At 43.5% G+C, this 16,760-nt stretch overlaps 1 protein-coding gene across 2 annotated transcripts in view; it reads left to right on the top strand.

Moving 5' to 3' along the window:
* The window catches only part of LOC108099815 (ecdysone-induced protein 75B, isoforms C/D), a 48,479-nt gene that overhangs the window by 16,559 nt on the left and 15,160 nt on the right, over positions 1 to 16,760 (top strand). Inside the window, exons 1-2 of one of the 2 annotated variants that reach the window (XM_017203443.2) lie at positions 13,475 to 15,206; positions 15,336 to 15,480. In XM_017203443.2, coding sequence (XP_017058932.1) covers positions 13,851 to 15,206; positions 15,336 to 15,480 — 1,501 coding nt within the window. In that variant the 5' untranslated portion in view covers positions 13,475 to 13,850. Of the gene's footprint in view, positions 1 to 13,474; positions 15,207 to 15,335; positions 15,481 to 16,760 lie in introns of those variants that run through there. The other variant, XM_017203445.2, reaches the window with a different exon arrangement.

The raw sequence follows: 16,760 nt of genomic DNA on the forward strand, positions 1-16,760 counted from the left end.
CACTGTTTTTGGTAGTCGCTGCACGCGCTTTCGTTGCATGCGTGTGTGCATTGCGATCCCCCCCCTTCGCCCCGCCCCCCTTTTGCCCCCCTTTTCGGGTTGGGGGCATGCCAAATGGCACTAACTCATTTCCGTCACAAATTCTATGAATGCCGCCCCCTCCCCCCTTCCCCTTCCTCCGTTTCCCCACCCCTTTGGGTGGCACTATTTTTATGGCAATTAATGTGGAACAGGCTGCTTTGGCCTGGTCAACGCTGCGTATGAGTAATCTAATATTTGCCCTGCCCCGTATAGAATATTAGCCTTTGCCTTTACACAGCTCATAACGTGGCTTTGGGGACTTGGGGGCAGTCTTTGCGTCCAAAATGGGCGTGCCATTCGAAGGCGGTTTATATTACCGCCAACAGTGCGTATGAGTAATTTTGTGGGTGGAGGCAAATAATGGGTTTTCAAACGGAGTGGAGAGGGTAAGCCATGTGGAACGAGCTTAAATGTTGAGAGCGGATATTTATGGCGGGTAAATAGGAACAATAAACTGGCTATAAAGATAATTTGAGAGTTTATTGTTTAATAATAAAATCTAAAGTTCAGAAATTGAATTGATTTATTTGAAGGCCTAAAAAGTTTTTACTCTTTTATAAGCATGTGATTTTCACCTATTATTTTTTACATTTGAGAAATGCTCAGCAGTCTTAGCCAATCCAATTATTAAGCCATATTTCCCCCATTATTTTTGAGTGGTCCTATTGTCCTTACACACGATTATGTCATCCGGCGACATTTGACATTCTTTTCGGGCCGTTAAGTATCTCCCAAAATGGAAACCCTTAAGGCCCGATCTGGAAACAACACCTTGCCTCATTTAATGGTGTCGTGCCGTGTCGTGTCGAATCGAATCGAATCGGAGTCGCCTCATGTCAGTCATAACCTCAAACATGCAACACAAAATACTTACGAAAATGTCAAGCCGAGTGGAGTTGGCAGTTTGCAGTTTTCAGCTTGCAACGTGCAGTTTTTGGCTCTCTGTTTTCAGTTTTCTGTTTTCAGTTTTTAGCTTCCAAGCAGAATAAGATCAAGCCGCTGGTAATTTATGTTGACTCTGAAAAAATCGAATGTAAGACAATTTGAGATAGATTTTTTGTGTTCGCGAAACTTTGTGCGAAACTCGTTCGTTCGGCAGCCTTCAGAAATCCGCAGCACGTACCTTGTTAGCCAGCCCGTACAATCACCTCAACAGAGTTGTCCAAAATCCCCCTCCCCCTCCCCCTACCCCTCCCCCTGCATTTGCTGTAGTAGTAAGAAAAAAAGAAAAGAAAAACGTGACTCGACGGCGGACCGAAGTCAAGTAGATGGAATTGCATTTAATGGGGGCCCCAGCCTAACCGACCATTAGGATCTCGCTGCTCGTTCTGTTCGCCGCCGCTCTTTACAATTCAAATTCGAATATTCGCAATTGATTTCTGTTTGTTACGTTTGATATTTGAATTTCGAGCCGACGACGACACCAATCCATATCCATGGGCATTAGGTCCGAGCGAAATTTGTATTTTTCGACAACAAATTGAAAAAGCAAGCGGCGCTCTCAAGTGGGTGACAGATGCAACGAGTCATTCAACCTGAGCGCAATTAATTCATTGAAATCGATGCAGAATCAACACATCCAAGCACTCCACTAACTTGGCTTCTAGTTGAGTTATTAAGGTGTTAAAAACTTGTTTGCTTGTTTGTTATTTATGCATTCAAACGTTAAAGAATTCTATTTAATGGGAGCTAGACAAACGATCTACATATTTAAATGAAAACATAAAATATTAATGTGCCGTTCTAAAATTTCAAAAATGCCAAATCCCTTTTTTTTTGGTTTTGTTCAGACAGTCGCACAACAATCAATTTGTCGGCGTACCCATTTTTTGAAGCACACAGAAAATCAGAGAATACTCCGCCAGAAAAGTTTGTCTCGCTTGTTTTCTGGTTTTCCCCTGGTTTTCCAACACGAATACGATCTAAGAATAAAAGTTTTCGAGTGCGAGTGCGAGTGCGGCGACAAATCGTTTTTCAAATGCCTAAAATTCGTGTTTCCGTCAGAGAGCTGTCAGAAAAGTCCCAAAAAATTAAAAATAAAAGAGCAGAACGACGCGACGTTGTCAGGAATCCACTTGCATCCACTTGAGAGGCAAGACTATTTTTAATTGCTTTTAATTAACAGAACCTACAAAACTTTAAGTGACAAGCATAATAATTCTCGCTGCAAGTGTGTGTCATTAATGCAATTATTTCGACAGCCCAAATGTGCCAGAAAAAAGCAAAGGAAAAATAGGAAAAAAGGAGACTGCTTTTTTGGCAAAAGGCATTTTCGCGTGTGTTGTGGGTCACACAACCAGAGCCGAAGTAGATAAGAATACGACAGCCAAGGAAAGGCAGTCGCAGGAAAAGCAAAAGAAAAATCGCCTAGAAAAAAAGCAGAGAGGCGAATGCAAAATATGCCGCTATACCAAGTGCAATGAACTTCGGGTGGGCGCCGCTGCCAGCGGAAAACTCTGCTGCCGCTCAGCAAACGACGACAAAACAGCGATGGAAAAACGACAGAACTGAACAGCAAGGAAAAAAAATAAAACAGAAAAGAACTGAACTGAACTGAACAGAAAAGCCAAGAAAAAGCAACTGCAAAGCAAAGCAAAAGCAACGAAGTCAAGCAAGTTCTAGTTGAGGCAGTCCGCATGTCATTACAGCAGTCTAGAAATATCGTTTGCTCACTGAGAAAAAGAACAGGGCGAACTTTTCCACGAGATCAGCAGCCAACAAGCTCGGAATAGTAATAAAGATCTATGCAGATTAGCATTACAGTAGTAATTACAGCTTTTAGTATTGGCTAAAATAAATTTTGATTATTTTAATAAGTGACATTACCTGTGGAATTATCTACTTCTTAATAGATTGTAATATTTAATCATAGCAAAACAGGCATCTAATAATATACTCTGTATCCTATTAAGAAAAGTTTTTCTAGTAGGAGAATATATTTAAATATTTCCTTAATCAAAATGATTCTTTTGGTGTATTTTTAGTTGTATGCCCGCTGATTAGGCTTGAGGATTTACAGCTAATCTATATTTTAGAATTGTATTTGGGGAAGGGGAGGGGCGATAGAGAGGGAATAGGGGAATACCCTAATCCAAGAACCGTTCCCGCCTCCCCCTTTCACCTCCCCTCCGCGAACCCGTTACCCCCTCCCCCTTCCCAATTCCAAACTCCCCGCTCAGTTTCGCCTCCTCGCTTGCGGTTGAGTTTATTGAACTCGCCGAATTGGGTTAGCGTAGGTTAGCTTAGGTTAGGTTAGTTACTCGCTGCCTGCTGCGTTTCTCTGCTGGTGTAAGTGCGCGTATCTGTGTGTGTCTGTATCTGCGTGCATGTGTGTGCTTGTTCTAAAATTGTGAAATGCGATAACGACGCCGACTAACACCGTATGAAGTTGGTGCTTTGTGGGCTTTGATTCGGTTTAATTGCCCAAGGAATCCGTGGGCCAAAGGGAGGGTGAGAAGGGGGAAATGGGGAGTTGGAAAATGGGCAGGTGGAGTGGAGTGGAGTGGAGCCAGCCTGTCGAGAGTATTCCCAGCTTGCAGTTCTTTAGGGTTCCCCTTCGCGGAGTTCCAGTGGCTTCTCACTTTTGATGGGGGTTCTGATAAGTGGCGGGTCTCTATGATTGAGTGCCTCAAATGGTGGAAACGGCCCGAGATTGCGGATAAGATTGCCGACTGTTAATTGGGCTCTGTGTTCTCTGTGGCTTAAAGGAGATCTTAACTGGTCTGGTTGCATATGAATGCGAGTTTAACTCTGGGATTGCTGGGTTGAATTTATTTGTTATTAATTAACATAGTTGTGATAAAGGAGTTTCATTTTGTTGGTAAAGGTGGAGCCGTTTTAATATCAAATCAAGAACTGAAATTGGTTTTTTTATTATTCATTTTTTAAAATATTCGAGATATTTTAAAGGAGTTTCCATGACTTTAATTCAGCAATAGTTATATTATAGCATTCATATTTATTATATTGTTCTTACTAATATAACAAATGGTTTATAACTTCCTTTACTACTGTTCTATTGTGTTTCCCAATCATTCCCAAAATTTAATAAATTTCAAATGTAATCTAATATCCCTCTCTTTCTCTTTCTCTCTTTACAGGTATGTTTCTCTTCTCCTTTGTGCGTGGTGTTCCCTTTTTAAGCGTTCATAAGTCAGCTGAGTAAGTCATTGGAATACCGGGATTGCATAGAACGCATTCTTTGAATAAACCAACCTCCCCCCACTAGATATCCCAGATTTCATAGAGTCCCCAGAAATCTCTCCACCCCTCCCCCTCGTTTTAAATCTCCCCCCGAAACCCCCAACGAAAGCAATTACCACGCAATGGCGAGGCGAGCGACGAAAACTGACGAACGGACTCGACCGATTAGTATTGCTGTTAATGTGTGCGTGTGCGCCTCGTGTGCCTCGTGTGTGTGTGTGTCGAGTGTAGAGTGTAGAGTTGTTGCCATGCTCGTTGACTTCGTTGGCTGCAATTGCAATTGCGTAGAGAGGCTCTCCGCAGACACTCGAGGTTATTGAACGGCAGCGACCTCACTTTGCATTGCACACACACACATACATCAGCACAAATTCGCACACACGCACACTAACATACTCGCACACACATTAGATTGCTGGGCAATTTTCTTGTTGCTCTTGTCGGGCAAATGCAATTTATAAATTAATCAAATAAATTATTGCCATTGGACAAGCGCTGTCAGCAGTTGTGATAAACTTGTTGGCCACAAAGCATTTCGGTCCGATTCGATAATGTGGCGCAATGTTCTCAAAAATGTCGAAAATCTTTGCCATTTCGCCCACTCGAAAACCGATTATGAGCTGTTTGGTTTTCAGCGAAAAGTGGTCTAGTTAGTGGCCACTTCAATCGGCCTAAACAGCTCGAGGTTATTGCTCGAAAAAAATTCAAATCTTATTATTGCCCAACACGTTGGCTGAATTCAAAGGCGCCGTCTGGACTCAAAACTTATTTGATTAATAAGTAAATTATTGAAAATCATTTTTTTTTTATGTTGTACTTAACAAACTGAATTTCTTATAGCTCATTTGGCTGTTAAAAACTGTAATAATTCTTTGGAAACTCACACTAATAACATCTAGTTAGTCATTGTTTCGCAAACGAAATTCTTTGTCGACCGTCCAAATTTGATTAATTCCATATAATTTGCTCGAACACCGAAATATCGACGATAAAGATCGAATCTTGATGGACGGCTGTGCTACACAATTACTATATCCCTGATTGCCTAGAACTCTGAACTCAATATTTCAATTATAGACCGTAATCAACGCGAGCCACGCCCACTTCCTGCAGTGAGAATTTGTTTTTTGCATCGGCAGCGGCAGTCTCTCACATATATGACTCAATATTGAAAATAATTTGCAATGACTTTTGTCATAAATTGTTCAAAGCTGTTGCATAATACGAGTCAGAGCTGCAGCTGTGCGATCGTACACAGAGAAAAAATGCGGACTAAACCTTAAAAAAAATCTTAAGATATATAATTGTATTTTGAACAAATAAATTTATTTGATTGCCGCCTCAATCATATACTTTAAATAAACTTAGACAAAAAAGTTTTTGTTCTTAATGGACAAGATTCAATAAATAAAAATATATTCTGGAAACCTTGATTTATTATAAAAAGGTTTTAAATATACTTGATTCTTCGAGTGTAAGCATTTAAAGCGCCCACTTATTTGAGCGAGATGGCGATAGAGATCTCAATGCGTTGCCACTGAAACAAAATCAAATCACACTCGAAAAAATCAGAAAAAAAGAACGGCGAACGCCCAAATACAGCACGTGAGCTCACATTTTGGCTGGTTTTGATCACTTTTGGGAGTCTGGCTTTCGGGTGAGTCATTAAAAGAGCCGCCAACAGCGGTGAAGAATTTATATGACAGCGAGGGCAGCCAAAAAAGGCGAAAACAATGATTGAAATTACATTAATACCGGCCATTAAAGCAGTCAGAGGGAGACGGAGCATGAGTGGGAGTGGGACGGAAGAGTGGAGGAGTGGTGGGAGGGAGAGGGACGGGGAGAGTTCGTGGCAGAGGCTTTAGCTTCAGCTTTAGCTTTAGCTTCGACTTGGGCTTCGGCTTCGACTTCGTTCAGAGTTCACTGCACTTTTGGTCAGCTTGAGGCCGTCATCACCTGCTATTCCCGTCTCTTTCAGCTGGGCTAGCCCCGTCTCGCTCGCACTCTGCCAAATGGCAACGACCTGCGCAGAACTGCAGTTAGATTCGCACTGCTGCTGCTGCTGTTGCAGTCGCACGCAAAAGACCTTGCCTCTCTCTTTTTTTTCGTGGGTCTCCCAAACGAGTTTGGTGCCCCATGTGCGAGTGTTTGGTCAACTGTTTTAATATTTGCCGCAATTGCCTGACTTGACTTGGATTAGATTTAGCTCTTTGGCATTATTATTTCTATATTCTTGTATTTCTTTCTTGTATGATTACCATTGTATGCTCGCCTACCAGACCCAAATAACAATCGCGCAATAATGCTAGATAATTGTTTTGAGGCCGAAAAGTACTTCCACTTGCGTCAATTGCAGAAGATGAGGGGGAGTGGAGCTGGAGCTGGCCGAAAATTGGGTAATGGGGAGCTTAGTTGGGGTAGATTTAAATTCATTTTGTTTGGAAAATGCTTAATAATGCTGTGGTTCGAGTGTCATTAAAGTAATCATCACCAATGCTCGTTTATTCAAGTACCTTGTTCTATAAAATGTTTGTAGAATGATAAATTCAAGGTGTTATTAAGCTCTTGGGGTCGTAACTTCAAAATCAAATCTTCAATTTAAGAAACACCATTAAACACCTACGTTACAACGTTGCAATATAAAGTACAATATTGTTCCTAAATAGCTGTATTATCCCCTTCCACTTGATTTCACATTGCCCTCAAAAAACCATACAATATTTATCCATAACTTGCCACTTCCTCCGAAGAGAAAATAAAGCTTAACCAGGCGTGTTCTAATGCTTACTACTTATCCATCGATTGGATCATAGGCCAAACCACACAACAGTAATTGCTAAATAATTGCCGAGGGTTCAGTGAACTTTTCACGCTGTGACGCACGACTGAAGGGGAGCTGGCAAATAGATGGGAGACAAGTACCAAAAAAAAAAAAAAGAAAAAAAATACATGCGAAGAAGAAAAAAATACAAAACTAGCCGGGGAACAGGCAGCATATGTGTGGTTATAAATATTCGGATATAAATATGATACTCGGCCGAATGTGGAGCACTTTTCGATGCTTGCAAGTGATTGAACCAATGCTGAAGATGGGCAACGGACACTTCCTCTCCTGGCAGGAGCTCTACCCCCACCCTACCCCATTTATCCTTCAACTTTGCCCAGCTGCGGTCATTGCTCCAGCTTCGAAATACGAAATCCGGAGACCCCAGAGCTGCCAGAGCAGCCGGAGAACTACGGTCACATGACCAACAGCAGCACCCCCTACCCCCCAACTCCTGCTTTTTGGGGGAAGGTAAACACTTTCGTTGCACCCGGAGCGTAACCCCTAAAAATTTTCGTGTACGTCCACAATCAACCCCCGAACCCGTGCATCCGGTTCGGTTTTTTGCCTCGGCACTCGCTTCGTTTTTTGGCCCCAGCTACGAGAGTTGAACGCACCGAAAGTGGGTCAAAGCAAAACCGAGACACCGCTGAAACCACCCGAGCGCCCAGCAGCCACCCACCACCCCCGAAAACACGGGAAAAGTGAAAAGTGGGCTGGGGCAATGGGATGTTGGGTGGTGCTGATGGTACTGGTGATGGGTAGTGGGTGGTGGGCAGCTCTTTCGTCTGACAGGGCACAGGTGTCTTCCATTCCATTCCATGCCATTCCATTCCATTCCGCAACATACAACACAAGAAGAACTCACACAGTCCGTTCCGTTTTCCCCGTTGAGAGTGCGCGCCAATTCTTCGCCTTGAGTTCATTGGCCTGGTTAAAGGACAGAGCTCCACTTCTTCCTCTTCACTATCGCAACGAAAGTGTTTGAGTGGAAAACTAATCACTGCGAAAACGAGAAAAGTACTTGGAGGGTATGGTCTGTGTTGATAGAGAACCGTGTTCCCCTTTGATTTGGCGGGGAGTCCTTTGAGCCCTGTTCTCTGTCGAGTTTTTAATCATCGAGTCGCATAATCACCGAACCCTTTGGTGTGAGCACCTCTACATGATTTATTGTTTCTTTTTCTCGAGCACTTAAATATCACTTGCTCAGATAGAAATACCTACATTTTATATAGGATCAAAAACCCCTCTTTATTACTCTCTGAATCTTTGTGACCCCAAAACCTTTAATATAATTTACAAAAACAAGAATTCAATGGAAATCCAAATACCTATAAGGTGTTATAAACCTTTTAATACGTTCCGATCTGACTCATCTTCCCTTTGGCCAAATTCTACGGCAAGCAGGTGGTCTTATAAAGCACCTGGCCATTTTGACCAATTAAATGCAATGCATTTCCTTCCTGAGGTCACTTCCTCTCCTCCGCTTCTTCTTCGCAGAGCGCTCTTCTCGGCGGGGCAACTGTTCCTAGGCACACAAATAGAAACCCCCACCCACATCTCTTGCTTATGCAAAAAAAGAAGCATTTTGCTGAGCGCCAAGTCAAGAGAGCGCTCTCTTTCGCTGATTCGCCACCTCGCTCGCTCCCTCTCTCTGTTGATACCATTTTCTTTAAGGTTATTGCAGTGCAATGTCCTCAATTGTCGGTCGCCTTGGTGTTTTGCTTTTAGAGTTGCCTTTTCGGGAGCTCAGATGCTGTCGCAATGTCCCTTGCACTCGCTCTATCCGCGTCTCTTTCTGCCCTGCTATGTGCCTCTCTTTCTGCAGCAGTTGCCCTTCGCTGGCGCAAAATGTGAAATGTGAAAGGTATTTCCGTTTTATTATCGTGGCTCCGATTCCGGAGTTCAATATTGGTTTATTTTGTTGACTTCTGATTTGTCATCATTAGTGCTTTGCGGTTTGTTTGCCAGTGTGTGGAACACATTGAATATGGTTAACTGGAAATCAAAGTTAATCTGGCTTAGTTTTGGCCACCCAGAAAGCCTTGATTATGTTTATACATTTGGGAGCAGGGATTACGACCTAATAAATAGTAACTGTTAAAATTAAACTCGTGTTTGGAAAAATGTAGAATATTTTATTGATTTACTTGATGTACAAATTTCTATTTCTAATCTCTCAAGCATAATATACACAAGTTCTGTTATTACAAAAAACCCCTACAAAACGGTTTCTTAATCATAATTAATACATTTGTTCATTTGTTTTGGTCGTATATTAGAAATTTGATTATATGTATAATAATTGCCCATTAGTTCAATGAATCAGGACATGTATTCGATTAGCTGAGCTTGTTCTAGAATTAACTTAACATGTTCCTGGGCCACGCAACCCCACCCCCACTGCCACATTTCTGCCGCCCAAACCACCCCCGAAAACCGCCCCAATGCATAAACGAACCCAAACACAAAAGCTGGCAAAAGCAACAGCAATGTGCCCCACAATAACAACTATTGCAAGGCGACCATGAAGGCAGCGGGTTGAACGAACTGAGCGCCGGCAGCGCAGCAGCAGAGCCATCGACTGCAGAAGTGACGTCAATGAGCGCGAGGCCAAGTTGTGTGTGTTGAGAGTGTGTGCCCAGAGTGTATGGGTGAGTTGTGTGTGGGGGAGGACTGCAAGTGCAAGCGAGAGGGTGCGACTCCCTTTTTTGCCTACGTGCGGCTGACCTCGTGTTGCTTTTACTACCAGAAAGAAAGGAAGAATAGAGGAAGAGAAGGAGAGAGGCGAAAAGAGAGAGAGGCGGAATTATCCTTGGTGGCTGGGAGCGTTGACCTCTGACCTGAATGGGCGGCCAGGCGCAGGTCGCACAGTTGTAATACGAACATAATTTATTTACACTTCATTTCACATTTTTGGCAGCTCCCGTTTCTATCTACAGTCGTACTTGTCTAACTTTACCTTCTTATAACTGTAAAAACCTTTTAATAATTAAGCTTACATCAGTCATTTTAAAAATCATACTTGAGTTTTTGAATCTCCTATTATGGCCAAAAACAGCGTGCTTTAAATTATTAAAACTCCAGCTTTTGTGACACTTTTTTGTAACCTTTTATTGCATACTTTTGAGGACAGGGTATTGTAAATAAATTGTCCTATGTATCTAAGAAGAAGACGGTTTGAATTCAATAAATTAAAGGATTTATAAAAACTTAATTATTTAAAAATATATCCTTTTTTAAATTTCATACCTCAAAATCGTTTGCATTAACGAATTTCGACCGTATTGCCTTCTTTGAATTATTAGCAACTGTCGAATAAGCTTCAAGACAAGCTTGACGAACGAGCGTTGAATGAACTGTTAAGCGCCATAAAGTTCCGGATCGCATTTGAAGTCCCAGTCCGAGTCTCAAAGCCCAGGCACGTGCTAATTGCTGACGCATCGAATGAGCCCCCAAAAGGGAAGAATGAAGAGAGGGGGCCAGAAGAAAGGGACTGGGAGAAAAGCTGGTGAGGGAGTTCTGAAAGCCCAACAAACGATCGTCGTTATGACAGGAGATTAGGTATTGTCTGTTTATGTGACGCTGTGTGTTGTTTTTCAATATATGTATGTGGGTGAAACAAAAAAAAGAGGGGAAAGAAAAGGAGAAACGGAGAATTCGAAATGGAAGTTCGGGCGGAAAGTTTCCAAATGGTTTCAGGGAAGTGTCTGGAATGTCTTGTTTATGTTTAAAAATTCAAATTGATACGGGATACGTAAATCAGTGTGGTGTAAAAGAAAAATAGAAAAAAAGGAATTAATATTTCTGATTTCTTGAATTGAATGCTTAAACCTGATTAACTCAGTATTTTTCCACGACGCATCACTTGAAGATCCCTTCAAAATTAAAATTCCAATAAGTACAAAAATATCTTGAGCTAATTTTGACCCCCCAACAGCCACGATTTCGTTCCATTTTCTGCTGGCATCCACCGAGTTCCCGGCAATTTTTGGACCTGCTCAACAGCTCTTCTGGGGCGATCGATCGATCGAATTGATGTCAAGTTCCGACAGTAGCCCCCTCCCCAAAGAATACACCCCAAACAAAACAAAGAACATAAAGGAACCGAAACAGAACAGAAATCTTGGTCAAGCAGTTTCTGAGGCAGCGATCGTGCCAACAGGTAGGCGGATTCGGCAAAAAACACGGGCAGCAAAATAAACAAAAAGACATGAAAACCCCCCGCGGCATAGAACCATTCATGAAAAGACCCCGAGCCCATCGAAAAATAAAATTGAAAATCGAAAAAAAATTAACAACAAATTACGCCAGGAAAAAATGTGCCGAAGCAGAGTCAAAAAAGAAATTATTTAACAAACAAACAAAGAGTGAATTATAAAATGACGTTGCGGATCAGGAAAAAAATAGTGGAAGGGGGTCGACGATGAGAGGGCGATACTTGGGGATAGAGAGAGAGAGAGAGAGAGCGGGCTGTGTGTGTGCGTTCAATTTGCTCTCACTTTCTTTTGAAACTTGTTATTCGCTTTGCGAGCAGAGTTCATTCACATTTGGCCACGCCGCGGAGAGAGAAAGAGTGGGAGTTGGAGTGGCAGAAGCAGAAGCAGAGAGGAGAAATGGCACAGCTGTTCCCGAAAGTTCCCGAAAGCCTCGTTCGAAATTGAGTGCAAATCTCTTGAGTCCCAGCCCCCCGCCCAGTGCAATGACCCCAGATTTTGCAGCTTAGATTGCAGGCTTCGTTAAAAATTCGCAAAAATGTGTGCAAATTTTTAATTGCCAAAGATTTCCTTGAACGCATTTCGACAGTTATACGTATGGATACTCCGCTCCTCCCTCTACCCCTTCCAAGCCAAGCCCACCTGAGGTTTCTGTGTCGTTGACCGACCGCCAGAGCTCAAAAATCGCATATATACATATACATATATACAAACATATACATTTATATCTGGCTGAACTGCAAGCGAATTTGCATGCAAAATGCATTGAGAGCAGCGCTCTCGCGCTCTTTTTTGCAGTTCGGCTCGAGTTCGTTCGGCTTCGGCTTTCGTGCCCCGTCTCTTTTTAAGCGCATATCGCCCTCTCTTTCGCAGCTCCACATTCGAAGGTGGCTGACCGAAATGTGGGTCACGACAATGGCGGGGTTCGTTGAACTGAACCACCGCCGCTGCCTCTGTCGCAGCTCTGTCGCTGCCGCTGCCCGAGTCGCTGCCTCCGCTGACGTCGTTAACGTTTTGGGGCTTTTTGGTTACGTAGCTTGTGTGCGAGCGAGAGGAGCTGAGGTGGCGAGCGAGCGAGACGGACAACTTGTGTGCATTATTTGGCCCCAAAAAATCACAATGCGCACAAAATATTATTTAACACGTTTATTAAATCATCTGTTCTGGAAAGGTGGAGTTCATCGAACCGCCCGCGATTGACAAGTTTTCATTGCTGCAAAAATATTTGCTCAAGCGAATTGTTTGCATTTTGTTAATTAGGCGGGGATTGTCGGCAAAATTGGGTCATATTTGTAGATTATTAAAAAAGTTTAAAAAAAACACAGCTAACGTTTGCTTAGTTGGAAAAAAAGTAAAAACAAGACAATATTTACTAAACAATTTTCTAAATCAAATTTGCATATAATTTGTATGTTATTTTGCATAGCATATCTTACTATTGTTATATAATATTCCAAATACATATTACTTTTAAAAATATAACAAAAACTTAGGAATTTTCCGATTATTAAGTTACTATAAAAAACACTTGCAACTTTATCATAATCGCTTCCAATTTTTCTGGAAGCTACGCCCCCATCCCTTCGGGTTAGCTGACCCCAAAAAGCGTTCGGGAACATCGTTCCAGATCTCAGATCCTCTTAGGCCTGTCACACTCGCATTGATGGCTCAGCCAGCCCCCATATCAATTAATCTTATTTGTCACTCATTTATCAAAACATGAGCAAACACAATACACATCTACGGGGAATCTATGGGGAACAATCGAGCGAACAGTCCGCCCGCCTCTGTTGTGTTATCAAACAAAGCTGATCAGTCAGGTGGCAGTGGCAGCAACTACCTGGGATACCTGAGCTACCTGAGAAATCAGAGTGTCGCGTGGGTGTTCCAAGAATTGTTTACCAGGCAGGCGCCCCCCAACTGCAGCAGCAGCAGCAACAGCAGCAACAGCAACAACAGCAGCAGCAGCAACAGCAGCGACAGTCCCCGCAGCAACATCTATTGTTAGACGCTGGCGTCGCTGTCGACGTTTGGAGTGAATGTCCTCAGTTGGCACACAAAAACAAAAACACAAAACGACAGCAGCAACATCAGAGCGAGCGGGATGGGGCTAAAAGGGGGGAGCACGAGAGAGCGAGCCGAGGGAACACGAGGCCACTTCGGCTGGCAGTTTCGTGTTGCTCTGGGTCGTTTTGTGTTGCTGGTGGACGCTACTTTCATTCGCAAATTGCTCTTCGTTGGCAGCGGTTGTGCAGAGCAAGAAAAGCGCGCGAAAAATAAAATAAATCATAAAAGTCCACAGCTGGATCAAGCGAAAGAGATAGAGAGCAGCAGAGCCAACAGCAACAGCAACAGCAAAGCAACAAATGTTCAATAGCAAATAATATCAAATATTTTTGTTGGTGCCAGTGAAGTGAGATCAAAGTGAAGTGTGCAATGTTCCTTATTAGCAAATTGTAGAGCAACCAACTATCGAGAGTTCAAGTGTCATTCTGAAGCCAAAAAGCAAAATCTCTAATTCAAATATGGTTTGTGCAATGCAAGAGGTTGCTGCCGTGCAGCAGCAGCAGCAACAGCAGCAACTCCAGTTGCCCCAGCAGCAGCAGTTGCAGCAGCAACAGCAGCAGGCACCGCAGCAACATGGCACAACGATAGTGCTGCTGACGGGCAACGGCGGCGGTAATCTGCACATTGTGGCGACCCCGCAGCAACATCAAACGCTGCAGCAGCCGCTGCAGCATCAGCACCAGCAGCAACATCAGCAGCAGGCGAAGAGCCAACAGCTGAAGCAGCAACACTCGGCTTTGGTCAAATTGCTGGAATCGGCGCCAATCAACAAGCAACAGCAGACGCCCAAGCAAATTGTTTACCTGCAACAGCAACAGCAACAGCAGCAGCAGCAACATCAGCAGCCACAGCAACAGCAACGCAAAAGACTGAAAAACGAAGCAGCAATCGTACAACAGCAACAACAAACACCTGCAACATTAGTAAAGACATCCACCAACAGCAACAACACCCAGACAACAAATAGTATTAGTCAGCAGCAGCAGCAGCAGATTGTGTTGCTGCTGCAACATCAGCAGCATCAGCAACAGCAGCCTGCAACAGTAGCAGCCCCAGCAGCAACACCAAAGCCATGTGCCGATCTAAGCGCCAAAAATGACAGTGAGTCGGGCATCGATGAGGACTGCCCCAACAGCGATGAGGACTGCCCGAGTGCCAACGGCACGGCGGCAACATCGCTCGAGGACAGCAGCTACGAGCAATATCAGTGCCCCTGGAAGAAGATTCGCTATGCGCGGGAGCTCAAGCAGCGGGAATTGGAGCAGCAGCAGACCACAGGCAGCAGCGCCCAGCAGCAGCAACCGGAGGCGAAGCCAGCTGCGGCAATGCCCACCAGCAACATCAAGCAGCTGCACTGTGATAGTCCCTTTTCGGCGCAGACCCACAAGGAAATCGCCAATCTCCTGCGTCAACAGTCCCAGCAGCAGCAGCAGCAACACCACAGCCAGCTGCAACAGCAACACAGCCACCAGCAGCAGCAGCAGCAGCAACAACAACAGCAGCAACAGCAGCAGCAGCAGCGGCGGGACAGCTCCGACAGCAACTGCTCGCTGATGAGCAACTCGAGCAACTCCAGTGCGGGCAATTGTTGCACCTGCAACGGCGGCGACGAGCAGCAGCTGGAGGAGATGGACGAGGCGCAGGACTCGGGCTGCGATGACGAGCTGTGCGAGCAGCATCACCAGCGACTGGACTCCTCGCAGCTGAACTACTTGTGCCAGAAGTTCGATGAGAATCTGGACACGGCCCTGAGCAACAGCAACGCCAATACGGGGAGGAATACGCCAGCCATAGCAGCGAATGAAGATGCAGATGTAGGTTTTAATAGAAAGAGGGATTATATAAATTTTAGGCATTTATTTAGGTCATCGTACATGATTTTATATTACTTTTTTAATTGATTACAATTTACTTATGTTTTGTACTTTTTGTAATCTTTACAGGGCTTCTTCCGTCGCTCCATCCAGCAAAAGATCCAGTATCGCCCCTGCACCAAAAATCAGCAGTGCAGCATTCTGCGCATCAATCGCAATCGCTGCCAATATTGTCGCCTGAAAAAGTGCATTGCCGTGGGCATGAGTCGCGATGGTGAGTACCTTGAGTATTTTAAGCCTTCTTAGAATCTATGCAAATATCAAATATGGGAGGATGGAGCGGGCCAAATTGAATCAAGTTTCAGCAAAGGCTAACAGCAGAATCGAACACGAAAAGAGCCGAGCGCCAGCCGAAGTTCGTTCGGCTATTTTGAGTTCATTGACCAGCCATGAACGAAATTTTAGCTTTGCGAGTGTGTGTGCTTGTGTGTGTGTGTCTGCTGCCTGTATTGCAACATTTCGCTTGGCGCGATTTCACGGCAAAGTAAAAGTTGTCTATTTTGTTTAAACAAATTCCCCGAAACAACAAAAAGCACACCCGCATGATGAATTGAGAGCAGGCTGTCGGCGAGAAGTGTGCGCCATTTCGAAATGGTGTTAAAAGTTGAATGAACGCACTTAACCCAAATCCATAATGGAGACACCAGAGCGAGGCCATCGGTATCTCTCCCTCTCTCGCTCTGCGTCGCTCTCTCCCTGTCTCTCTTCTTGTTACGCTGGCTGCATTTGTTATTATTGAGTTTTGTAATAATTTGTTTAAATTAAGCTCATAGCCCGGAAAATATTTACAGGAAATAGCCCGCGATTATGAAAGCGCAACACACAAACACACACAGTCTAAACAACCCACAAGCACAGTCAAACTCTCTCGCACTCTCTTTTCCACGTTCATTGACTTCTCGCTGGGCGGCCATGTTTCTGTTTGCAGTGAAAACGAAAACGAAAGTGGTTCATGCGTGTGTGTGTGCGAGAGAGGGATATAAAGAGAGAAAGAGGGGATGGGGACAGTTGGTCAGAGGGAGACGGGAAGAGGCTGTTTTGTAGGCAACACGCAGACGCGGCCTTTGTGTAAAATAGTATTTGTTGTTGCCTTCGATGTTGTAATTGATGGATTAGATTTTGATATTTTGTTCGTTATGTGGAGCGCGCCCCACAACGAGAAAGTAAAAAAATGAGGAAAAAATATCAAGCGAGGTTGATCAAAAATGTTTTACATAAGATTAACAAACTTACGATAAGTTTCTGATATGGAAAAATCACTATAATTGAATTTTTGTTATGATCTGAAATTTTAGTTTACATAATCAGCTGCCATAAGTAAATTAAATTAAATAAAATAGAATTTTAATTCTCCATCTTCAGTTACCATATACCAACAAATTTTATATTTGTTCCAAAATTTATTTGTTATTGCCGAAGCAGCCCCAATTTATTTTGACTACCAATTTTATTCATTTGTTTACTAGCACCCATTATTTTTGAGGTCTGTCACCA

The sequence above is a fragment of the Drosophila ficusphila genome, unplaced genomic scaffold (genome assembly GCF_018152265.1).
Source record: "Drosophila ficusphila isolate 14025-0441.05 unplaced genomic scaffold, ASM1815226v1 contig_106, whole genome shotgun sequence".
Lineage (NCBI taxonomy): Eukaryota > Metazoa > Arthropoda > Insecta > Diptera > Drosophilidae > Drosophila > Drosophila ficusphila.